The sequence below is a fragment of the Symphalangus syndactylus genome, chromosome 23 (assembly GCF_028878055.3).
Source record: "Symphalangus syndactylus isolate Jambi chromosome 23, NHGRI_mSymSyn1-v2.1_pri, whole genome shotgun sequence".
In the NCBI taxonomy this organism is placed as follows: domain Eukaryota; kingdom Metazoa; phylum Chordata; class Mammalia; order Primates; family Hylobatidae; genus Symphalangus; species Symphalangus syndactylus.
The window spans coordinates 38,276,971-38,301,932 of record NC_072445.2 but is presented as its reverse complement, the minus strand read 5'-3'; the positions used below and the strand labels follow the sequence as shown (position 1 = coordinate 38,301,932).

At 48.3% G+C, this 24,962-nt stretch overlaps 3 protein-coding genes across 6 annotated transcripts; 1 reads left to right on the top strand and 2 right to left on the bottom strand.

Annotated features, from left to right (window-relative positions):
• Positions 1 to 3,549: 3,549 nt before the first annotated feature.
• LY6S (lymphocyte antigen 6 family member S) lies at positions 3,550 to 4,365 on the bottom strand. The gene is given in 3 exon segments (XM_055262801.2): positions 3,550 to 4,176; positions 4,179 to 4,234; positions 4,236 to 4,365. Coding segments are annotated over 3 exon segments (396 nt in total). The 5' UTR covers positions 4,304 to 4,365; the 3' UTR covers positions 3,550 to 3,904.
• Positions 4,366 to 5,913: 1,548 nt separating this feature from the next.
• KIFC1 (kinesin family member C1) lies at positions 5,914 to 24,487 on the top strand. 4 transcript variants are annotated; one of them, XM_055262788.2, is made up of 11 exons: positions 5,914 to 6,041; positions 12,624 to 12,761; positions 12,895 to 12,994; positions 17,928 to 17,981; positions 18,099 to 18,149; positions 18,343 to 18,743; positions 19,467 to 20,246; positions 20,811 to 21,101; positions 21,207 to 21,280; positions 21,417 to 21,492; positions 24,259 to 24,487. In XM_055262788.2, the coding sequence occupies exons 2-11, from the start codon at positions 12,735 to 12,737 to the stop codon at positions 24,301 to 24,303; spliced, it is 1,899 nt and encodes a 632-aa protein (XP_055118763.1). In that variant the 5' UTR covers positions 5,914 to 6,041; positions 12,624 to 12,734; the 3' UTR covers positions 24,304 to 24,487. The 4 variants fall into 4 exon arrangements, with proteins under 4 accessions (XP_055118763.1, XP_055118762.1, XP_063488417.1 ...); XM_055262787.2 differs by lacking the exon at positions 5,914 to 6,041 and adding an exon at positions 6,044 to 6,238; XM_063632347.1 differs by lacking the exon at positions 5,914 to 6,041 and adding an exon at positions 6,101 to 6,238 and having other exon boundaries at positions 18,367 to 18,743.
• On the bottom strand, positions 13,954 to 15,277 carry LOC129472865 (large ribosomal subunit protein uL11-like). Its single transcript, XM_055262802.2, has one exon. The coding sequence runs from the start codon at positions 15,194 to 15,196 to the stop codon at positions 14,699 to 14,701; it is 498 nt and encodes a 165-aa protein (XP_055118777.1). The 5' UTR covers positions 15,197 to 15,277; the 3' UTR covers positions 13,954 to 14,698.
• Positions 24,488 to 24,962: the final 475 nt, after the last annotated feature.

Genomic DNA, 24,962 nt, shown 5'->3' with positions numbered 1-24,962 from the left:
AGGTTGAGTGCCTGAGCCACAGCACCCTGTGTGGGCAGGACATCCCCTGGGCAAGCCTGTAGCACTTGAGGTGGCCCGGCAGGAAACCTTGCCCTGTGGGGCTCTCTATAGCAGATGGTGGCAAACTGCATGATGCACAAGAAAAAGAGTGTTTACTCCTTTTCCCCATGTTGCCCAGGCTGGTCTTGAAATCCTGGGCTCACTCCAGCACAGACTTTGTCCCTGTAAAGCTTCACCCTTCCCCATCCTGGAAGTAGGGAATCCCGACCAACTGACAGATTTGTAGGAGACTCCTGCTCCTATCCCCAGGGTAAAGCCTTCATGGTCTGCCCCCTCCTACCCATCCCACCAGCCTCAGCTCCCCAGACTGTTCCGTGCTGCAGCCCTTCTCAGTTCTGCACACTAGATGAGCCTGGCTCTGGCCTGTCGTGCCCTGCTGCTGCAGCTCAGGGATACATACAATTGTACACATCGTGCTAAGAACTTCACATGCATGATCTCTTTTAGTTTTTTTCGCTGCGTCTCTGCTCATCTGTACTCCTCACTGGGCAGGAACTTTGAGGAATGGAGGCCCACATCTGTTGCGTTCACTGCTGTATTCCCAGCAAGCAGCATGGTGTGGCATCTTCACAGGGCCTCTGGCTCCAGATCGTTGGCACACAATAACTGTTTCTTTTTTTTAAATTATTATTATTATTATCGAGAAGGAGTGTCGCTGTGTTAGCCCAGGCTGGAGTTCAGTGGTGCGATCTCTGCTCACTGCAACCTCCACCTCCCGGGTTCAAGCAATTCTTCTGCCTCAGCCTCCTGAGTAGCTGGGATTAGAGGCACGCCACCATGCCCAGTTAATTTTTATATTTTTAGTAGAAACGGGGTTTCACCATGTTGGTCAGGCTGGTCTTGAACTCCTGACCTCATGATCTGCCTGCCTCACCCTCCCAAAGTGCTGGGATTACAGGCGTGAGCCACTGTGCCCAGCTATAAGTGTTTCTTATATTGAATTTGCAGCTTGTATAAAAATGAACCAAGACATTATGAAATACAGTCACTTTTTTTTTTCCTTTTGTGACTAATTTTTCTTAAGGAGCAGTGATCAGGGAAAGAAAGATGTTTCCCTAGAACTCCTCTAGAGGGCGTATCCTCCCTGGATCTTTGACATTGATTTTCAGAGTGGTAATGGATCTTACACAAGAAGTGGCCATCCCCTAGGAGGCCTGTCCACGCAGATGGAAGGTGTGGTGGTGCTGAGTGATGTCTCCCTGGCAGCTTGGACTGGAGACACTAGAGGGAGGTCTTCATGTCCAAAGGCAGGGATCTGGAAGAAGGGGAATGTGTGTGCACAGACTGCCCCCTGCCCTTTTTTTTTTTTCTTTGAAGACAGGATCTCACTCTGTCACCCAGGCTGAAGTACAGTGGTGTGATCATTACTCACTGCAGCCTCAACCTCCCAGGCTCAGGTGATCCTCCCACTTCAGCCTCCTGAGTAGCTGGGACTACACCTATGTGCCACCATGCCTGGCTAATTTTTTGTATTTTTTGTAGAGACAGGGTTTCCCCATGTTTCCCAGGCTGGTCTTGAACTTCTGGGCTCAAGCAATCCATCTGCTTTGGCCTCCCAAAGTCCTGGGACTACGGGCATGAGCTACTGTGCCTGGTCTAGACTCCTCCCCTCTTTTTTTTTTTTTTTTTTAAATGAGATGGAGTTTCACTCTTGTTGCCCAGGCTGGAGTCCAATGGCGCAATCTCGGCTCATCGCAACCTCTGCCTCCCGGGTTCTAGCAATTCTCCTGCCTCAGCCTCCTGAGTAGCTGGGATTACAGGCATGCACTACCACATCTGGGTAATTTTGTATTTTTAGTAGAGACGGGGTTTCTCCATGCTGGTCAGGCTGGTCTCAACTCCCCACCTCAGGTGATCTGCCAGCCTCAGCCTCCCAAAGTGCTGGGATTACAGATTACAGGCATGAGCCACCATGCCCAGCTTTTTTTTTTTAGGTGGAGTTTTGCTCTTGTTGCCCAGGCTGGAGTGGAATGGTGCGATCTTGGCTCACTGCAACCTCCGCCTCCTGGGTTCAAGCAATTCTCCTGCCTCAGCCTCCCAAGTAGCTGGGATTACAGGCACCCACCACCACGCCCAGCCAATTTTTGTATTTTTAGTAGAGATGGGGTTTCACCATGTTGGCCAGGCTGGTCTTGAACTTCCGACCTCAGGTGATCCACCTGCCTCAGCCTCTCAAAGTGCTGGGATTACAGGCTTGAGCCACCACACCGGGCCTAGACTCCCATTTTTATTTAACATCTTCCATTTCTCATCAGAGAAATGATAATAAAATATAGAAAAGCACAATTCTTTATTTTAACCCCACCTCTAGCTCACTTAAATGACCAGTTATTTCCAAGTCTGGATCTGAAAGTTTCTATTATGAGAGACTCTCCAGGACCTTCATTCAGTTCCACGTGTAGTCGTGACATTGTGTGATATTGCCACATGGTTGGAAATAACACTTGTGTAGCAGTTTGAGATGAAATATAGGCGATGCCTGGCTTCTGAAAGTGCCTTCAGGCCTGATGTTACACAAGCATTCTCAATCCAACTTGCCTCCCTTCTATTTCTTTTTTTTCTTTTTTTTTTTGAGGCAGAGTCTTGCTCTGTCGCCCAGGCTGGAGTGCAATGGCACTATCACGGCTCACTGCAAGCTCCGCCTCCCGAGTTCATGCCATTCTCCTGCCTCAGCCTCCTGAGTAGCTGGGACTACAGGCGCCCACCACCACGCCCGGCTAATTTTTTTTGTATTTTTAGTAGAGACAGGGTTTTACCATGTTAGCCAGGATGGTCTCGATCTCCTGACCTCGTGATCCACCCGCCTCGGCCTCCCAAAGTGCTAGGATTACAAGTGTGAGCCACCGCGCCCGGCCACCAAATGGTATAATTTTTACAGTTACACTTTCTAACTGGTGTTGCTGAAGATGGAAATGCAATTGATTTTGAAAATTAATTTTTTTCCTCTTACTGATTTTTTTATCCATCAACCTTGCTAAACTTATCAATTCTATCTGAATTTTATTTTAGGGACGCTGCACATGCAATAATTTCATCTGCGAATATTAACATTATTGTTTCTTGTAATCCTTATATATTTGTTGCTTATTGGACTGGCTACAACTTCCATTGTTGTATTGATGAGGATTATTGAGAGCAGGCATCCTTGCCTTGTTCCCCATCTTGAAAGGAATGCTTTCAACATTTCACCATTATGGTGATGTGTTTTGCAAAACTTTTGAAGATGTCCTTTATCAGCTTCTGGAGTTTTAAAAAAAAATCAATGGGTGTTGAATATATATATATATATATATATATATATATATATTTTTTTTTTTTTTTTTTTTGCCAGCAAAGGGCTGTTTATTGACCTTGAGAGGGGTGCCCTCCCCCTGTGCAGGAGGCCAGCAGGGCCCCCTGGGACCCACATTCTCTCCTTGCTTGGGTTCAGGTGGCCCAGAGAGCTGAGGGGTTGGCCTTGGCTCCTCGGCAAGTTAGTGGCAAGCTGGATGGAGCCGGTGACTCCCACCCTGGGCCACGGTTTCTCTATGACCCTGGGTCCCAAGCAGCCAGCGGTGGGGCCCGGTCTCTAAGGCCCAGCTCTGAAAAAAGTGGTGTTGCAGGGAGCATGGGCTGGAGGGCCTGGGCCCGGAGGACAATGAGTTTCAGCAGGGATATGTCCCCTGACAGGGAAGCCCCCACCTCTGCCCTGGCCACATCCTTCCCCTGATCTCATGGCTGAAAAGCCACACCAGAATTCCTGCAATTCAGTGAAGCAGCTGTTCAAAACCAAGCAGCTGGTGACGCACAGGGACAGAGGGTAGGGCTGCAGGGGAGGGGTAGGGTGAGGGGGCGGGAAAGGCCCTCACAGCAGAGCCCAGAGGAAGACTGACCCCAGGCTGAGCAGGAGCTGCACGCACAGGGCCCAGGGGCTGCCGGCTGCCGGGACCGCCGCATTGCAGAGGTCTCCCTTGCAGCAGGAGATCTAGGAGTCCACGACGGCACTTGTAAGTTTCAGCAAGGGGAATCCGACGTCCTTCTGGCAGGAGGGCAGGCAGAGCTTGTTCTCCCTTCTCACTTTACTGCCAAAGACGCTCACTTTCTGGGAGACACAGACCCCATCCGGGAAGGGGCACAAACCACGCTGCAGGAGGCCCCTCCCGAGACCGCCAAGCATCCGTAGCAGCGCAGACCCTCTCTCCATGCTCAGCAGGGCCACCAGCAAGACCAGGGACAAGGTCTTCATGGCCCGGAGACTGCTCATTCTAGGGTGCTGGTGCACAGACAAGCTGCTGCGAATCGGAGCAGCCCTCGGCCACCTCACCCTCCTAGGGCTCGAATGCGTCCCAGAGCCCCGTGGCTATACTGCACCTCCTCTCCTTAGCGCCCCACCCAGGACCCTCCCAGGCCTGGTCCACCCCTCCTCATCTTCCTCCCTCTGGCTGCGGGTGTTGAATATTTTGAGTGGCTTTGCTGCATCAATTGAGATGCATAAATTTTCCCCCTTTAATCTGCTAATGGGTCTATAGTTCTCCATTTCATTAAAAAAAATTTTTTTTTTAATTTGATAAATATCTTTTGCTATATGTTTCTACTCAGGTCTCCCTTCTCAGTTATCCCCCTTTACCTTCCATTGTTGGTTTTCTCTAGTTTCTTCCTTTACTTTTCTTTTTACTGTGTTCTCTTCCAGCTCTTGCTTTTTGGAGTTTTCCCAGGATATCAAAGGTTGGGGGGATGGCAGCATGGTTTTCAGACAGTATGTCTCCCCACAATCTGCTTCTCTCTACAAGCTTGTTTGAAGCCAAGTTAAAGCAACGGATTGAAGACGGCAGCGTGGGTGCTAGACCTGCCAATTTCCAACTGCACACCAAACCCCCGAACATATGCTTTAAGCCCCTGCCTTTCGGTTTCATAAATAAAACCCTGTCCTGACTACCTCCAGGATTGGATGGAAACTCAGATGAGTAAATATGGTAGAACGACTTTGCAAACCAGCACCTTATTCACACGTAAGGGGTTGCTCTTGTCACCGAAACTGTTACAGGCAATGTGAGTTAACAGAAATAGCTTGGATTTTGAAGCTAATGGAATCTAGATCCATTCCTAACCAGTAGTGTGACCTTACACTTATTATGTAACTTTTCTGAACCTGTCTCCATCCATCTATACAAAGAACGTGGCACAATGTAGGAACTCAGTGAATTTTTGTGATTATAAGATGAGATAATACAGGTGCATAATCTGAAAAACATAAAATACTCCATAAATGGAAGCAGTAAATCCTCCCTGAGCTCGAGACTCCAGAGGCCCTGAGCCCAGCACCAGTAACAGCACCCAGGTAAGTAGGCTGGCTGAGAGAAGAGGGCTATAAAGAAAAATTCTTTCCTGAGCTTTGAATCCCCACTGTCAGGCTTCAATGGAGCGCAAAAGTTCCTAAATTTGGTGAGAAATGGCAACATTACCAGGGAATGAACAGACCAGGCCACTCACGTCCACGTGAGGGCTCCAGGAGCCACTTCCGGGCCCAGTCAACCACGACCAGGAGAGGCAGCGCTGGAGCCGCAATCACGTCGACGGAAAACAAGTGCGCTCCCTACTGCAGTCACCAGGAGGCGCTAGTCCCGCCTGTCTCCCGGCACGGGTCCTTGTTTGCGCATGCGTCATTTCTTTCCTCCAGCGTCCCCGCCCCTCCTCCTCCTTCGGCCTCCACCAGTTACGTTTGGCCAGTTGCGCTCGTGCCGCGACGTCCACGCATTTTGTGACGTAGCGAGCCACGGCGGGGAGCCGAGCGGAAGTCCAGCACTGTTGCCACTAGAGGAGGGGAGGGGTGAGAAGCATAACTGGGACCGGAAGTGGAATTAATCCGCCTACCTCTCCGGCGCCTGCGAAACAGAAAAGACAAGGCTCCTGTCGGGCGGGGTGTGGCTTCGGGTGGCGGAGGACGCTGCGATTGGCCCTCGGCTGTGGCGACAGCGACGATTGGTCCCTGCGTGCAGAGCGCGGTGAGAGTGGGTGGCGGCCGTTGGAATTCAAAAGTGGCGGGTGTGGCGCGGGGCTGGTAGCGGCCGGAGCCGAGCGAGTTCTCTAACTTGCTTCGCGAGCGGGCGAGAGAACGCGAGTCCCAGGATCCCCAGCACCCAGTTCTCTTCCACTGCATTCCCCCGGCACGTGTGGGACCGAGGTGGACATGGATCTGCAGGTGAGTAGGGGCGGCGCAAGTGTCCTGCCCTGAGGATGGGGACGACGGTTGGCCGCTCCGATGCTGTCGCGCCTCCGGCTCCCGGCCGGCCTTTGTCATGTCTACCGGGAGAGCGAAGGTCCGTGCGCCCCCGTACAAGTGGAAAGGGGCGGAGGCAGGAGTGGAGACGGCAAAGAGCACCCGGGGAGGTCGGAAGGGACGTCTCTCTGCCCTCCCCCAGCTTCAAGTCTCTGGAGCCCCTCCTTTACTTTCATGTCTCCGAGATTTCCCATTTCGAATTCTCAGGCTCGTCTGACACATTGCCACTTCTTTATTCATACTCAGGGTGTGATTACAGCGTGTAAGAAGTGAGAGTTCTGATATGACTTCTTCCTTTGGGGACATGGTGTCTGAGGCCACATCCTTGCTGAGGTCCTTTTGTGTTATCGCCTCTCCTCATCACTGCTGCTTCGGAGTGTAGGAAAGGGAGAAGGAGAGTAGGGTAATCTGGGCCAAAAGACTCCTCATTCTCTCTCTCCTTTCCCAAATTTTGCAGATTCCTGCCCAATGAAACTAACTGATTTAGTTCTTTCTCTTAAATGGTGCCCTGCTGCACCCCACAACCATATGCAGCTTCCTCTCTCCAGTGAAGACACATGAATGTGTGTGACAGCTGGAGTGTACTGATTTCTGGTGCCAGGAAAAGTCTCCTGCCTGAATCCTTTCTTTACTAGTATTTCACGTTCAGGTTTCCCTAAAGTTAGGATTCAGCCTTAAGAGAGATTCTTTCCGTCGTGACAACCAGAGAGCAGAGCGGTATGATGTGACAGTGAGAAGTAGTAAAAGCCTTCTCAGATCTATTAATCAAGTATTTACTGAGCGCCTACTACATGCCAGGCGCGGTTGTAGGTACTTAGGATGCAGCAGTGAACAAGGGACAAATCGTTGCCACCATGGAGCTGCCATTCTATGGGGATACAGACAGTAAATGTAATAAATGAATTATGTAACTGTCAGAAGGCCATAAGTGCTGTGGAGAAAAGGAGAAATTCAAGATTAAGGGAGTAGGGGAGGCCAACTGGGAGGATAGAGTATTAAATAGGGTGGTCTCAGTAACCCCCATTGAAAAGATGAATTGAATAAAGACTTGAAGGAAGTAAGGGAGATAGACAAGCAGATAGTGAGGGAAGAACATTTCAGGCAGAGGGAATCTGCTAGAGCAGAGTCCCTAAAGAGTTGTAAGGAGGGAAGTGTGGCTGGATTGAAGTGAGCAAGGGGAAAAGTTGTGGGAAAGGAAGTCAGGTAATGGGTAGTGGGGCTGCTGATCACAGTTTGTCCTTGTGGTGGTCGTTGTGAGGACTTTGAGTGAGATGGGGAATCATTGGATGATTTTAAGCAAAGAGATAAGATTTGTTGGGTCCAACATATTTTCACAACCATAGCACCATTGCCTTTTTTTTTTTTTTTTTTTTTTTTTTGAGACAGATTCTCTTTCCGTGTTCCCAGGCTGGAGTGCAGTGGCATGATCGTGGCTCACTGGAGCCTTAACTTCCTGGGCTCAGGTGATCCTCCTACCTCAGCCTCCTGAGTAGCTGGGACTACAGGCACCTGCCACCATGCCTGGCTAATTTTTTGTATTTTTTGTAGAGACAGGGTTTTGCCATGTTGCCCAGGCTGGTCTGGAACTCCTGGGCTCAAACAATTCGCCTGCCTTGGCCTCCCAAAGTACTGGGATTACAGGCATGAACCACCGTGCCCTGCAACTTTTGTTTTTGTTTTTTGTTTTTTTTTTTTTTTTTTTTGAGATGTAGTCACGCTCTGTCACCAGCCTGGAGTGCGGTGGTGCGATCTTGGCTCACTGCAACCTCTGCCTCCCGGGTTCAGGCGATTCTCCTGCCTCAGCCTCTGGAGGAGCTGGGACTACAGGTGCGTGCCACCGTGCCCGGCTAATTTTTTGTATTTTTAGTATAGACAGGGTTTCACTGTGTTAGCCAGGATGGTCTCAGTCTCCTACCCCGTGATCCTCCCACCTTGGCCTCCCAAAGTGTTCGGATTACAGGCATCAGCCACCGCACCTGGCCAACATTTTTTATTGTCATGACTAGGTGGGGGGTTGCTACTGGCATCTAGTGGGTAGAGGGCAGGGATGCTGCTAGGCATCTGGCAGTGTACAGGACTGCATTGGACATTGTCAAATGTCACCTGGGGGATAAAATCACCCCCAGTTGAGAACCACTGGTTTATGATAATCTAGGTGCCAAATGATGGTGTCTTAGGTCAGGGTGATAGCAGTGGAAGAAACAGTAAAAAGTGATTGGGTTCCGGATATATTTTGAAGGTACAATCAGCCATGCTTTGTTGACAGATTAGATGTGGTATGTAAGAGAAAGAGAAGACTGGGTTTTTGGCTTGAGCAACTGAAAGATGGAGTTATATCAATTGAGATGGAGAAAGCTGCAAAAGGAGCAAGTTCAAAGCAGGGTTGGACATCAAGAGGTCAGTTATTAGACTTCCAAATGGAGATTTTTTTTGAGACGGAGTCTCTCACTCTGTTGCCCAGGCTGGAGTGCAGTGGTGCGATCTCAGCTTCCTGCAACTTCTACCTCCCAGCTTCAAGCAATCCTCCCGCCTCAGTCTCCCGAGTAGCTGGGGTTACAGGCACGTGCCACCACACCTGGCTAATTTTTGTATTTTTAGTAGAGACGGGGTTTTGCCATGTTGGCCAGGCTGGTCTCGAACTCCTGAACTCAAGTGATCTGCCCGCCTCGGCCTCCCAAAGTGCTGGGATTATAGGCATGAGGCACTACTCCCAGCCTTAAATAGCGATGTTGAGGATGCAGTTCAGTATAGGTGCAGGATTGAGGTCTGAGCTGGACATATAAATTTGGAAACTCTCAGCATATCAATGATACTTAAAGCCATGGGAGTGGATAGTGAGTATAGATAGAGAATGCTGTTAAAGTCTGGAGAGATGAGGAGGACCTGCCAGTGAGGTAAGAAAGGGTGGTCTCCTGGAAGCTAAATGAAGAAAGCCTATTAAGGAAAAGGGAGTAATCAGTTGTATCAAATGCTGTTTGATGGGTCAAGAAAATGAAGATAAAGAATTGAGTTAGCAACATGAAGTTACTTGTGATCTTGAGGATAGCAGTTTCGATGGAATGGTGGGAATGAAAGCCTGGTTGCAATGGGCTTAGGAGAGAAATTGGCCACAATGAATACACTAGAGGTAATACTTTAGAGTTTTGCTGCAAAGGGCGGCAAGGAAAAAGGATAGTACCTGTTACGGAAAGCAGAGTTCAGATTCTTTTTATTTATTTATGTATTTATTTATTTTTTATTTTTTTGAGACGGCGTCTGGCTCTGTCACCCAGGCTGGAGTGCAGTGGCGCGATCTTGGCTCACTGCAAACTCCGCCTCCCGGGTTCACCCCATTCTCCTGCCTCAGCCTCCCGAGTAGCTGGGACTACAGGCGCCTGCCACCACGCCCGGCTATTTTTTTGTATTTTTAGTAGAGACGGGGTTTCACCGTGTTATGCAGGATGGTCTCGATCTCCTGACCTCGTGATCCGCCCGCCTCAGCCTCCCAAAGTGCTGGGATTACAGGCGTGAGCCACCGCGCCCGGCCCGAGTTCAGATTCTTTTAGTTTCGAAGAAATAATAGAGTTTGTGGTATGCCAATTGGAGTGATGCCATAGAGTGCAAAGCTGATGGTGCAGAGGTGAGAAGGGAGGATTGCTGGAGGAATGTTCCTGAAATTGGGAGGATTTGGTGAGTCCAGGATTTGGTGAGGAGGGGTGGGATGTGATGCATATGTGAAAGGGTTGCCTTAGGAGCAGGGCCATCCACCTCTGATCTTGTGGTGAGGTGGATGTAGGCAGGGTTGCATGAATGTCCGTTCTTATAGAAGGTTAAGTGCTTATGCTTCTCATTGTGGAAAGTTGGAGGGCATCATGTCTAGCTTTATATTAATAGATGGGAAAAATATATATACTGTGGTCTTTGGAGTTGTCCTGAATAAACAAACCTTTAAACACATTTTCTGAACCGACATAAATTCCAAGGAAGTAGGTCTGTAGCAGATCCACTATGGTAGTGTAGAGAGGAGGAAGGGCACAGGTTATTTTTAAAAATTAGTGTTTGACTTCAGAATACTTAAAGAAAAATTTGGTTTCCATACTATATTTGATTACACTAAATTAAAATAAGCATTCTTTGTGCACATTTCTGTAGGTGGCAGGAAAAATGCTACCTCTTTTTTTCCCTTTTTATTTTTATAGAAGCCAATGGTATGGATGTATCACAGTTTAAGTACTGCCCCACTGATGAATATTCAATTTCATTCCTTCAAAAACTGTAGAGTCCTACCATGTAGCAGACATTGTACTAGGCCCTCTGGTTATATAGTTATGAACAAAACAGATGAATTCTTACGTTGCTCACAGTCTTATATAGGGGTTATGATAATAAATTAAAAACAAAAGAAAACAGTGTATCAGGTTGTTTCATAATTAAAAAAAAATAATGATGCTCTATGAACTTCCTTGAGTAAATCTCATTGTATCACGGGTAGCTCAAACTCACTTTCCCAAAATTGAACTTAGCATCCTTGAAACCAATCCTGCTGGGTCCAGTGGCATGTGCTTGTTGTCTTAGGCACTCAAGAGGCTAAGGCAGGAGGATCACTTGAACTCAAAGTTCAAAGCCAGCTTGGGCAACCCTGTCTCAAAACAAATAAACAAAAACCAGCTCTTCAGGTACTCAGATCTCTGTGTTACTTCTTTTCTTTTTCTTTTTCTTTTTTTTTTTTTTGTGGGACAGGATCTCAGTATGTCGCCCAGGCTGGAGTGCTGGAGTGCAGTGGCATGATCACGGCTCACTGCAGCCTTGATCTGGGCCCAAGCCATCCTCCCACCTCAGCCTCCCTTGTAGCTGGGACCACAGGCAAATGTCATCTGGTTCGCTAAGGTGGATGTCTGCCTAGCTTAGCCCTCAAGCTTCTGGAGTAGCCCCTTTCAACTAGGTTCCATGAGAATTAAGTTTTTTATTTTTATTTATTTATTTATTTATTTATTTTGAGACGGAGTCTCGCTCTGTCGCCCAGGCTGGAGTGCAGTGGCGCAATCTTGGCTCACTGCAAGCTCTGCCTCCCGGGTTCACGCCATTCTCCTGCCTCAGCCTCCCCAGTAGCTGGGACTATAGGCGCCTGCCACCACGCTCGGCTATTTTTTTGTATTTTTTAGTAGAGACGGGATTTCACCGTGTTAGCTAGGATGGTCTTGATCTCCTGACCTCGTGATCTGCCCGCCTCGGCCTCCCAAAGTGCTGGGATTATAGGCATGAGCCACCGCGCCCAGCCAAGTCCTTTTTTTGTTTTTTGAGACTCAGTCTCGCTCTGTCACCCAGGCTGGAGTGCAGTCGTGTGATCTCGGCTCACCACAACCTCCACCAATCGTTCAAGCGATTCTCCTCCTCGGCCTCCCAAGTAGCTGGATTACAGGCACATGCCACCATGCCTGGGTAATTTTTGTAGAAGCAGGGTTTCACCATGTTGGTCAGGCTGGTCTTGAACTCCTGACCTCAAGTAATCTGCCTGCCTCAGCCTCCCAAAGTGCTGGGATTACAGGCATAAGCCACCGTGCTCGGCCAGAATTAAGTTCTAATGCCTTTTTTTTTTTTTTTTTTTTTTGAGACGGAGTCTCACTCTGTTGCCCAGGTTGGAGTGCAGTGGCGTGATCTCGGCTCACCGCAACTTCTGCCTCCCAGGTTCAAGCGATTCTCCTGACTCAGCCTCCTGAGTAGCTGGGATTGCAGGCATGCACCACCACACCCAGTTAATGTTTGTATTTTTAGTAGAGACAGGATTTCACCATGTTGGCCAGGCTAGTCTCAAACTCCTGACCTTGTGATCTGCCCACCTCAGCCTCCCAAAGTGCTGGGATTACAGGCATGAGCCACTGCACCCGGCCCAGGTAAAACATTTCAAACATTGCTCAATAAATGTTGCCTGATTCTCCCAAGCAGTCTTCAGCCCTCACATATCTTCCACTCTCTCCCTTATTTATGATTCTCAGCTTCAGCCAAAAGGGCCAGTTGGTTTCTTAGCCATGCTATGTACATATTTGAATTTTTGCCTTCCAGAAAGAGCATCCATTCCTTTCTGCTTGTTTTAGTCCCACCCTTAAAGTTAGTCAAGTCCAGCTTTTCCCCTAGAGGTTATTCCCCCTTTTAGGTTACGTCCCCACTTCTGTTCATGCTGTCTGTCTGGCACATAATTCAGCTTTTGGCACAAGTGGTGCTCAGTGCTTGGTGGTGGTGATGTTGATAATTGAGGCTGGGGGCCAAGATGGGAAGTTCTTGGGACATTTGGGCTCCTGGGTATTGTCTTAAGGGTCTCTTTTCCCAACAGAGGTCCCCCCTGTTGGAAGTAAAGGGGAACATAGAACCGAAGAGACCTCTGATTAAGGCCCCTTCCCGGCTGCCTCTCTCAGGAAGCAGACTCAAGAGGAGGCCTGACCAGATGGAAGATGGCCTGGAGCCTGAGAAGGTGAGCTGGGCATGGAGAGATGTGCATGTGTGTGGGGGGCGTGTGTGTGTGTATGTGTGTGTGAAAGAAAGGAGAGAGAGAGTATAAACCATTAGGGAGGGTGACTATGGACTTTGTCTTTATCTTTCCCCAGAAACGGACAAGAGGCCTGGGTGCAACGACCAAAATTACCACATCCCACCCAAGAGTTCCATCCCTCACTACAGTGCCACAGACACAAGGCCAGACCACAGGTGGGCTCTCGGGATGGATAGACTCCAAGGACATGGAAGTCCAGTGCTCTTCAACTCACTTGTTTCTTTTCTTTCAATTTTATTCTGTTTTTTTTTTTTTTTTTTTTTTTTTTTGAGACAGAGTCTCGCTCTGTCGCCCGGGCTGGAGTGCAGTGGCTCAGTCTCACTCACTGCAACCTCCTCCTCCCAGGTTCAAGCGATTCTCCTACCTCAGCCTCCCAAGTAGCTGGGATTACAGGTGCCCACCACCACGCCCAGCTAATTTTTGTATTTTTTTTTTTTTAGTAGAGATGGAGTTTCGCCATGTTGGCCAGGCTGGTCTTGAACTCCAGACCTCAGGTGATCCACCTGCCTCTGCCTCCCGAAGTGCTGGGATTACAGGCGTGAGGTACCACGCCCAGCCTATTTTGAATAGGTAATAACATTTCATTTGGTTCAAAATTCCAAAGGCACAAAGGTTGTTGTATAGTGAAGTTTGCTTCCTATTTCTGTCCTCCAGCCACCCAATTCTGCTACCCAGGGCAACTGTGTGTTCTTCCAGAGAAATTCTATTGGTATTCAAGCAAGTAAGACTATACTCCCCCACCTTTTTTACACAAATGGTGGCATACTTTAGACATGGTCCTGCTTTTACTTATCTTAATCCAAGTTGCTTTTTGGCATATGGAGTACAGTTGGCCCTCTGTATCTGTGGGTTCTGCTTCTGCAGATTCAACCAACCATCGGTTGAAAATATTCAAGGAGAGTGGGCACAGTGGCTCACGCCTGTAATCCCAGCACTTTGGGAGGCCAAGGTGGGTAGATTACCTGAGGTCCGGAGTTCCAGACCAGCCTGGCCAATATGGTTGAAACCCTGTCTCTACTAAAAAGACAAAATTAGCCAGATGTGATGGCCCGTGCCTGTAATCCCAGCTACTCTGGAGGCTGAGGCAGGAGAATTGCTTAGAACCTGGGAGGTGGAGGTTGCAGTGAGCTGAGATTGCGCCAGCCTGGCGACAGAGCGAGACTTGGTCTCAAAAAAAAAAAAAAAAAAACAAGAAAATATTCATGGAAAATAAAAAATAAAACCAAAAAATACAGTATAAAAGTTATGGTCATGTGTCACTTGGCAATGCAGATACATGATCAGAAATGCATTATTGTGGAAACGTCATAGAATGTACTTACTGAAACCTAGATGATCTAGCCTGCTACACACCTAGGCTATCTGCGATAGCCTATTGCTCCTGGGCAACAAGCCTGTGTGGCGTGTTACTATACTGAAGCACTGTAGGTAACATAACACAGTGGTAACCATTTGTGTATATAAACATACCTAAACATAGAAAAGGTACAGTTAAAATACAATATAAATGATAAAAAATGGTACAGCTATACAGGGTACTAACCATTAAATGGAGCATGTTTGAATGGAAGTTGCTCTGGGTGAGTCAGTGAGTGAGTGGTGAGTGAATGTGAAGGCTTAGGGCCTTACTGTACACTGCTGTAGACTTTAGAAACATGGTACAGTTAGGCTACACCAAATTTATAAAAAATAGTTCTTTTATAATAAATTAACCTTAGTTTACTATAACTATTTTACTTTATAAACTTAATATTTTTTTTCCCACTTGCCAAGGCTGATGTAACATTTTAATCTTTTTTAACTTTTTTTTTTTCGACCAGTTGTCAAATGATCCTTTATTGAAATATTTTCCTTTGTGGTTAATTAGCTGGGCATTCCATAGCGCCACTGTTGATATCATCTATGATGTCATGAGGGTGGCGGCCATCAACATTACAGCCCACAGACTGGGCAGTCCCCAGGATCTCTTTAATGGTGTCAGAGAGTTCTCTGGCTAAGGATCGGTGCCGCATCTGTAGAGCAATGTTGATGATCTCATCAAAAGTGATCATCCCACTGTGTTGAATGTTTTTCTGTTTCTTTCTGTCTCTTGGTGGTTGCTTGAGGGCTTTGATGATCAGGGTAGAGGCAGAAGGCACCACCTCAATCTGGGCCTGTCTGTCCTGAATGGTCAGTTTCACTATAATCCTCAGGCCCTTCCAGTCACCCGTTGCCTTGGCAATGCCATCACCAACCTTTTTTGGAGACAGACCCAGGGGGCCGATCTTGGGGGCCAGGGCAGAAGTGGCACCGACTTCACCTTTGGTGCACCTCAGGTATACGACTTTGATGTCGCTGGGGTTGAACTTCCGCGGCATGGTGGAGGCGGCTGGTGTTGGATGAACCCGGATTCGCAACGACCAGAGAAAGTTGCACTTTGGCCTCCTCCGAGCTGAAAGCTGAGAGCTTCTCTCTTTTTTTTTTTTTGAGATGGAGTCTTGCTCTGTCGCCCAGGCTGGAGTGCAGTGGCACAGTCTCAGCTCACTGCAAGCTCCGCCTCCTGGGTTCACGCCATTCTCCTGCCTCAGCCTCCTGAGTAGCTGGGACTACAGGCGCCCTCCACCATACCTGGCTAATTTTGTTTTTTTGTATTTTTAATAGAGACGGGGTTTCTCCGTGTTAGCCAGGATGGTCTCGATTTCCTGACCTCGTGATCTGCCTCGGCCTCCCAAAGTGCTGGGATTACAGGTGTGAGCCACCGCACCCGGCTAACTTTTTGACTCTTGTAATAACAACTGAAAACACAAACATTGTATAGCTTTACAGAAATATTTTATTTCTTTATATCCTTATTCCTCATGCTTTTTTTCTATCAAATTTTTTTTGGGCAGGCAGCATATATTCAGGGCAATATGAATCTCTGTCTCCTGGGTTGAAAATAAAATTTTTGTTTTTTGTTTTTGAGACAGAGTCTCGCTCTATTGCCCAGGCTGGAGTGCGATGGCGCGATCTTGACTCACTGTAACCTCCGCCTCCCAGGTTCAAGTGATTCTCCTGCCTCAGCCTCCCGAGTAGCTGGGACTACAGGTGTGTGCTATCACGCCCGGCTAATTTTTTGTATTTTTAGTAGAGATGGGGTTTCACCATGTTAGTCAGGATGGTCTCGATCTCCTGACCTCGTGATCCGCCCACCTCAGCCTCCCAAAATGCTGGGATTACAGACATGAGTTACTGCGCCCCGCCTAAAATTCTTTTTTTAATTTAAAATGTTATTTATGTGTATTTTTTCCAAGAAATAATCTTACATTTGAAAATTTTTAAATATTATTTTGCTTTTCAAACTTTTTGTTAAAAACGAAGAAATACACACATTAGCCTGGGCCTACATAGGGTCAGGATCATCAACACCTCCACATCTTATCTCACTGGAAGATCTTCAGGGGCAGTAACACACATGGAGATGTGACTTCTGTGATAACAATGCCTTCTTCTGGATTGCCTTTTTTTTTTTTTTTTTTGAGACGGAGTCTCGCACTGTCGCCCAGGCTAGAGTGCAGTGGCGTGATCTCAGCTCACTGCAAGCTCCACCTTCTGGGTTCACACCATTCTCCTGCCTCAGCCTCCCGAGTAGCTGGGACTACAGGCGCCCACCACCATGCCTGGTTAATTTTGTTTTTGTATTTTTAGTAGAGACGGGGTTTCACCGTGTTAGCCAGGATGGTCTCAATCTCCTGACCCCGTGATCTGCCCGCCTTGGCCTCCCAAAGTGCTGGGATTACAGGCATGAGCCACCGTGCCTGGCCTGGAATGCCTTTTGAATGACATGCCTGAAGCTGTTTTATAGTTAACTGTTTTTGCAAATAGAAGGAGTATACTCTAAAATAACAATAAAAAGTACAGTAAATATATAAACTAGTAACATAGTCATTATCATTATCAGGTATTATGTACTATATGTAATTGTATGTGTTACACTTTCATACAACTGGCAGTGCATTAGGTTTGTTTATATCAGAATCACCACAAACAGGTGAGGAATGCTATGACATTACCATGGCTATAATGTCACTGGGCAATAGGAATTTTTAGCTCCATTATAATATTACGGGGCTACTGTTGTATATGCAGTCCGTCATTGACCGAAATGTCATTATGGGCACATGACTGTATTAACATAGCATTTACATTGTGTTAGATATTATAAGTAATCTAAAGATGATTTAAAGTGTATGCGGCTGGATGTGGTGGCTCACGCCTGTAATCCCAGCACTTTGGGAGGCTGAGGCAGGCAGATCACCTGAGGCCAGAAGTTTGAGACCAGCCTGGCCAACATGCTGAAAACCTGTCTCTACTAAAAATATAAAAAAAAATTAGCTGGGTGTGGTGGCACTTGCCTGTAATCCCAGCTACTCAGGAGGCTGAGGCAGAAAAATTGCTTGAACCCTGGAGGCGGAGGTTGCAGTGAGCCGAGATTGTGCCGTTGCATTCCAGCCTGGGTGACAAGACTGCAAATCCGTCTCAAAAAAAAAAAAAAAAAAAAAAGCAAAATGGAGGCCAAGGCAGGCAGATCACCAGAGGTCAGGAGTTTGAGGCCAGCCTAATCAACATGGTGAAACCCCACCTTTACTAAAAATACAAAATTAGCCGGGTGTGGTGGTGCATACCTATAATCCCAGCTACTTGGGAGGCTGAGGCAGGAGAATTGCTTGAACCCTGGAGGTGGAGTTTGCTGTGAGCAGAGATCATGCCATTGCACTTCAGCCTGGGCAACAAGTGAAACTGTCTCAATCAATAAATAAAGTATATGGGAGGGTGTGCATAGACTATATTTAATACTAGATACCTATTTATGTAAGGGACTTGGGCATCCTTGGATTTTGGTATTCTTGGGGGGTGCTGGAATCAACCCCTTTTGGATACTGAGGGATGACTGTAATTTCTGGTTCTGGGGGGGTATCATCAGGAGCTGGCCAGACTTAGGGATAAGGGAAGGAAGTTATCTTATTTCTAATTCTGAGAAAAGCACTTCTTCTTCCCCTGTCCTAGCAAGTGTACATGCCATCTTAAGAATGATCATTCTACCTTTGCTCTCTCCCATCTCCTGGGCAGCTCAAAAAGTTTCCAAGAAGACAGGACCCCGGTGTTCCACAGCTATTGCCACAGGTAATTGTGCTCAAGAGCTGGGTCTGAGAAGGGATTTGGGGTATGTGTAAAGGGAGAATGATGGAGGTGGAGGGACACTGGTCCTGTAATTCCTAAGTCACCTCCTCAATTCTCTAGGGTTGAAGAACCAGAAGCCAGTTTCTGCTGTTCCTGTCCAGAAGTCTGGCAGTAGGTGACAAACATAACCACTGGGTGAGAGGCTGGGATAGGGAAGAGAAGATGGTGAGTGCCCAGAAAAATCCATTTGGTCTCTAAGGGGAAGGAGATGTAGCATCAGGTGTGGATCCCATAAAGGCTAGAAGAGAGGAAGGATAGAGAGCCTAGACTTCACTGACCTTTGTCCTTTCTGTGCTCGTCTTAGCATCAGCTGTTCCTCCCATGGCAGGAGGGAAGAAACCCAGCAAACGTCCAGCCTGGGACTTAAAGGGTCAGTTATGTGACCTAAATGCAGAACTAAAACAATGCCGTGAGAGGACTCAAACATTGGACCAAGAGAACCAGCAGCTTCAGGACCAGCTTAGAGATGCCCAACAGCAGGCCAAGGCCCTGGGGACAGAGCGCAGAACACTGGAGGGGCATTTAGCCAAGGTACAGGCCCAGGCTGAGCAGGGCCAACAGGAGCTGAAGAACTTGCGTGCTTGTGTCCTGGAGCTGGAAGAGCGGCTGAGCACACAGGAGGGCTTGGTGCAAGAGCTTCAGAAAAAACAGGTGGAATTGCAGGAAGAACGGAGGGGACTGACGTCCCAACTAGAGGAGAAGGAGGTAAGGGCCAGATTTTCACCGGATGTCAGCCCCGCTTTCCTGGCAGAGGTCATGCCTCCCCTCCTTTCCAGGTACCCCTCAAGTCTGGGCTGAGAACTCCTGAGCACCTATCTTTAGCAGTATAGGTGCTGCTGAAGATACCTCTCTCTTCCACCTGTCTGCACCTCAGTCCACTCCTGACTGTCTTGCTTTCTGCCACGCTTCTTCCTACCCTTGACTGTTTGCAAAGCTCCCATTTAGATCTGTGTCTTCCTTAGTCCTCCATCCCTCTTTCTTTGGGTTCCCATCCTGATCACAAATTCCTGTGGTACTCTCTTTCCCTCCTCCCATGTCCACTTGACTCCTTCCTGGTGAGCACCAACTAGATTAAATTATTTGCAGTCTCTTAAATGACTCAACTTTCACTTCTGGGCATTCTGCATATGTGCTTCCCTCTTTCTGGAATGTTCTTTGTGTACTGCATCCTTCCTTGGTGCACTTCTGTACTTCTGGGTGTCAGCCTAGATATCATCTTCCTTGTGCTCCTCTTTGTGCTTGGGCATACCCATAGCACTCCCTGTCTTAGTACCATGATTCCTTATTTTCTCATCTTTCTTTGTTTACCAGACTTTGAGGTCCTTTTGAGCAGGGACCTCACCTTCACCCACTCCATACGCCACACAGTTTGTTCTTATTCTTGGTTGCATCTTACCCTCTGTGTATGTTGTGTTTTCTTCTGGGCAGAGGAGGCTGCAGACATCAGAAGCAGCCCTGTCAAGCAGCCAAGCAGAGGTGGCATCTCTGCAGCAGGAGACTGTGGCCCAGGCAGCCTTACTGACTGAGCGGGAAGAACGTCTTCATGGGCTAGAAATGGAGCGCCGGCGACTGCACAACCAGCTGCAGGAACTCAAGGGCAACATCCGTGTATTCTGCCGGGTCCGCCCTGTCCTGCCGGGGGAGCCCACTCCACCCCCTGGCCTCCTCCTGTTTCCCTCTGGCCCTGGTGGGCCCTCTGATCCTCCAACCCGCCTTAGCCTCTTCCGGTCTGACGAGCGGCGTGGAACCCTGAGTGGGGCACCAGCCCCCGCAACTCGCCATGATTTTTCCTTTGACCGGGTATTCCCACCAGGAAGTGGACAGGATGAAGTGTTTGAAGAGATTGCCATGCTTGTCCAGTCAGCCCTGGATGGCTATCCAGTATGCATCTTTGCCTATGGCCAGACAGGCAGTGGCAAGACTTTCACAATGGAGGGTGGACCTGGGGGAGACCCCCAGTTGGAGGGGCTGATCCCTCGGGCCCTGCGGCACCTCTTCTCTGTGGCCCAGGAGCTGAGTGGTCAGGGCTGGACCTACAGCTTTGTAGCAAGCTACGTAGAGATCTACAATGAGACTGTCCGGGACCTGCTGGCCACTGGAACCCGGAAGGGTCAAGGGGGCGAGTGTGAGATTCGCCGTGCCGGGCCAGGGAGTGAGGAGCTCACTGTCACCAATGCTCGATATGTCCCTGTCTCCTGTGAGAAAGAAGTGAGGACCCATGGGCACTGGAACTGGGGAATGGGGAGGAGTGGGCAGGGTGTCTCAAGATGGAGGTAGAGGGAGAAAGGAGCAGGAGAGAATTGAAGGATGAAGTGCAAGTTATGACGCTGGGTTACCACATCCCGTTTTGTCCTGTGGGCTGTCGGTAGATCTGCCTTAACCTGGGAGTGGTGAGGGAGTGATGCATCTGCCAAAAGGAGGAGGGTCACTACATCTCAGGTCTCATCTCCTTGCTCAGCTCATCCTAGCCATGCTGGCCTCCTGGCTGTTCCTCAACCAGCTAGTCGTGCTCCCCATCTCAGGGCCTTTGTCTGGATGCTCTTTCCTGGAGATCTTGACCATCTTGTCAAAACTTGTGTTTCCCACCCCGCCTTTATACACTCCCTATTCTATGTATTCCTTACCATTTTCAGACATACTGTGCATCTTACTTTGTTTCTTGACAGGCTAGAAAGCTTCAAGAGGGTGGGGGTGGGCTCTTAGTCATTTCCATACATATTACTATGTACTGACTTCTGCCTGCCTTTTTGCCCCTTCTGCTCCCATCCCCAGGTGGAGGCCCTGCTTCATCTGGCCCACCAGAATCGGGCTGTGGCCCGCACAGCCCAGAATGAACGGTCATCACGCAGCCACAGTGTATTCCAGCTACAGATTTCTGGGGAGCACTCCAGCCGAGGCCTGCAGTGTGGGGCCCCCCTCAGTCTTGTGGACCTGGCTGGGAGTGAGCGACTTGACCCCGGCTTAGCCCTCGGCCCCGGGGAGCGGGAACGCCTTCGGGAAACACAGGCCATTAACAGCAGCTTGTCCACGCTGGGGCTGGTTATCATGGCCCTGAGCAACAAGGTGGGAATGGGAGTGGGGTGAGATATGGGACCTGGGGGGCAGTTGGGGTTGGCTGTGCAGAACTCTGCCTATTCCTAAACATCTGTCCCCACCTCAATCATCTAGGAGTCCCACGTGCCTTACCGGAACAGCAAACTGACCTACCTGCTGCAGAACTCTCTGGGTGGTAGTGCTAAGATGTGAGTGAAAGGGACAGATGGAAGGGGTCAGGTAGGAACTGTGTTGGGGTTGGGGGTAGAAAGCGGGGAACAGTGGAGACCTGTCCAGGTTCTGCTGGCCCCTAATGCTGGGGTTGGGCACATTCTCTTTTCATAGGCTCATGTTTGTGAACATTTCTCCACTGGAAGAGAACGTCTCTGAGTCCCTCAACTCTCTACGCTTTGCCTCCAAGGTGCGATTACCACCAGTCAGCCTTGTCAGGACCCATGGGTGGTTGTAGGCTTCTCCATTCCAATCCCTTCTGTCTTCTAGGGCAGGGAGCACATTTGTGCAGAAAGGTTTTACATTCACAGGTATCTGAGGCACTGCTCACCTGGTTCCACTTTTAATTATTAGCTTTTGAGTTAAGTTTTTTAAAAAACAGGTGATTAATTTAACCTGAGAAAGCTGATTAAAAAAAAAGAAAAGGTGACTAAAAGGTCTAAACTGGTAGGGTGCAGTAGCTCATGCCTGTAATCCGAACACTTTGGGAGGCCAAGGCAGGAGGATTGCTTGAGCCCAGGAGTTTAAAATCAGCCTGGGCAACATAGTGAGACCCTGTCTCTACAAAAAATAGGAAAATTAGCTGGGTGTAGTGGATTAACACCTGTAGTTCCAGCTACTCAGGAGGCTGAGGTGGGAGGATCACCTGAGCCTGGGAGGTGGAGGCTGCAGTGAGCCGTGATCCTACCACTGCACTTCAGCCTGGGTGACAGAGTAAGACCTTGTCTCAAAAAACAAAACAACACACAAAAAATCCTTAAGATTCCTCCCTATCAGCATACAGAGATCATTATTTTTAGGTCTGCCTAGGACTCCACTATGTAGTTGCAACAAAATTTATCCACCAGTTCCCTCTACTGGACACTTGGATTGTTTCCACACTTTTTAAGTCACAAGGCCATGTTGACTAACTTTGTACATACATCATTTTTTATTTTTTCAGTTACATCTAACCAGGGAAATAGTCATTGAAATGGGATTACTGGATCAGACTTAGAGGTTTTTCAGACTATTCCAAATAGTGTGAATTTAGGCTCCAAACCTCATGAGGGTCAGCCAGTGGCCATATGAATTCTCACTAATGAGAATTCCTTCCACTAGAATCTCCTTCCACTAGTGTTAAGCAAGTCAGAAAGTTTCCTTACTGTCTGCCTCCAGGGTAATTTTTTTCTCTGGTTCACCCTCCTCCTGCGCATATAGCCCTTTGATGGGCTCTGGCTTTATTTGAGGTCTGATCAGGTCTGTCCTGCTGTGCGCTTGGGCCTCCTCCCAATCAGCACTGATTGTTGCTGTGGAGTAGCCAGCACCTGCACCCTGATCTGGTATTCTACTTTGATGAGGGTTTCCCTCACTATCTTGCAAGTTCAATTTTAGAGAGTGATGTTTTTTCTAACTTTTTATTGATGTTACACCAATGTAACATCCAACAACATGAACTTTAATATCCTGTAATACCCAGTTTATGTTAAATTTCACCCAACTGTCTCAGAAGTGTTTTTTATACATAATAGGTTTGTTCAAATCAGGATCCAGGCAAGGGCCACCCACTTGGTTGAAATGTCTCAAGTTCCACAACCCTATCCCACACTGCCACTATTATGTCATTTGTCTGTTGAGGGTCATTTGTCCTATAGAATATACTATTCTGGATTTTGGCTGGTTGCTTCCTCTTTCCCCCATACTTTCACTTATTTATCATATTTGGGTGTTGTCAACCTGATCCATCCATTTACAAGCTCCTTATTGACTTTTTCACCAAGTAATTTTATCCAGCAGTGACCATACCTGGATCCATTATTTCATTAAGGGGTTTCTAAATAGCAATTTTTCTAATCTTAGTTGTTCTGCATTGGTTAGTCACGATTCTTTTCGGAAGACGTTTGCCTTGCCATCTACTTGGTTTCTTTGAAATTCAATTCATACAGGAAAAACAAGATAAATGCTGAATTATTTATTGATTTTCAGTATTGAGTTGATATCCTAGCAGCTTCCAAAGGTGACCAATGAATGTTTATCTGAGGGTTATCTTTATTTTTATTTTTTTGAGACGGGGACTTGCTCTGTTGCCCAGACTGGAATTCAGTGGCTCAATCATAGCTCATTGTAGCCACCAAAAGTGTTGGGATTATAGGCGTGAGCCACCCAGCCCAGCCACAGTCGTTCTTTCTGATGCTCAAATTACCCCATCTTTGGCCAATAGGAACCTCCTGCCTGGGCGCGGTGGCTCATGCCTGTAATCTCAGCACTTTGGGAGGCCGAGGTGGGTGGATCACGAGGTCAGGAGATTGAGACCATCCTGGCTAACACGGTGAAACCCCGTCTCTACTAAAAATACAAAAAATTCGCCGGGCGTGGTGGCGGGCACCTGTAGTCTCAGCTACTCGAGGAGAATGGCGTGAACCCGGGAGGCGGAGCTTGCAGTGAGCCGAGATCATGCCACTGCACTACAGCCTGGGGGACAGAGCGAGACTCCATCTCAAAAAAAAAAAAAAAAGAGCCTCCTTCAGGTTGGCGCCAGTGTCCTTTAGACAGAACTCTAGTAGTCTTTTCAGATTCAACTTGTACATTTCCTCCCCCAGACTTCAACTGATCCATTTTCTAAGGAGTCCTAGTTCCTAAATGGGTGTCATTACTATTTTATCTCGGTTTAAGTGTTTTACAGTGGGAGAGGTTGGAGGTCTCTAGTACACGGTATTGCTGGAAGGAAAGCCTCCTCTCTCTGCTCCTGTATTTTCTTCTGGGGCTTCCATCTCTCCTCAAGCCTTTTCACCTCCTCCAAACCTAGTGTGCAGAGGAGAACCAACCATAACTGGGACCAGCCTGAACCAGCCTTTGGAGGCCTTATTTCAGTATTTCTGAGGGCAGCCCTAGCATTGGAGGATGGGAGGAGATCTTGGGAAAAATGTTGTATTGGTTACGCTGCAAACTTTTATCCTGTCTAACCCTCTGCCCCCAGGTGAACCAGTGTGTTATTGGTACTGCTCAGGCCAACAGGAAGTGAAGACGGATCCAGATCTTGTGTGTGTGTGTGTATGTGTGTGTGTCCCCGTATGTGTATGTATCGGGTGTGGGGTGGGAGGGTTGCTGGAGGGTGCTTTATTGGGTGGAGGGCACCATGTCCCAGGGCTATCAAATAAAGAATAGTTTTTTTTTTTTAAATAAAGGTTTTATTAGCATTTGCCCAAGGAGGGAGATATTTTCGTATCTGTAAAGGTGGGAGCTGTGATCTGTTCCCTCTGCCAAACGTTTATGTGGGAGGCGGGAGCGGGGGCTGAGGGCTTGGTTTTTTCTCCGCTCTGCTATCACGGGTTCTGGACCTTGGCCTGGATCATCTTCCCCTCTGCTAATACCCACTACCCCTTCCGTCACATCAGGGAGATGTGCCCTCTAGCTATCCACGCCCCCTCCTTGGTCACTAGTTATAGATAACTTTCACCCTTCCGCCGGCCACCCCAGCCCCAGGGAAGAACGTTCCTTTGGTAGGTGTAGGCAAACGGGGACCGGACCCCGGAGTCCAGAGGCGGGGCTAGCGCGCGCTCGCAAACTGCTGGCTCTTTCCTCCCGCCCTTTCCCTGCCTTTCCGTTTGAACGTCTGGGGCTCTGCCCGCTCGCTGCCCATTGGCTGGCTTTCGGTGGCGTCACCGCCTCGGGTCCTCCCCC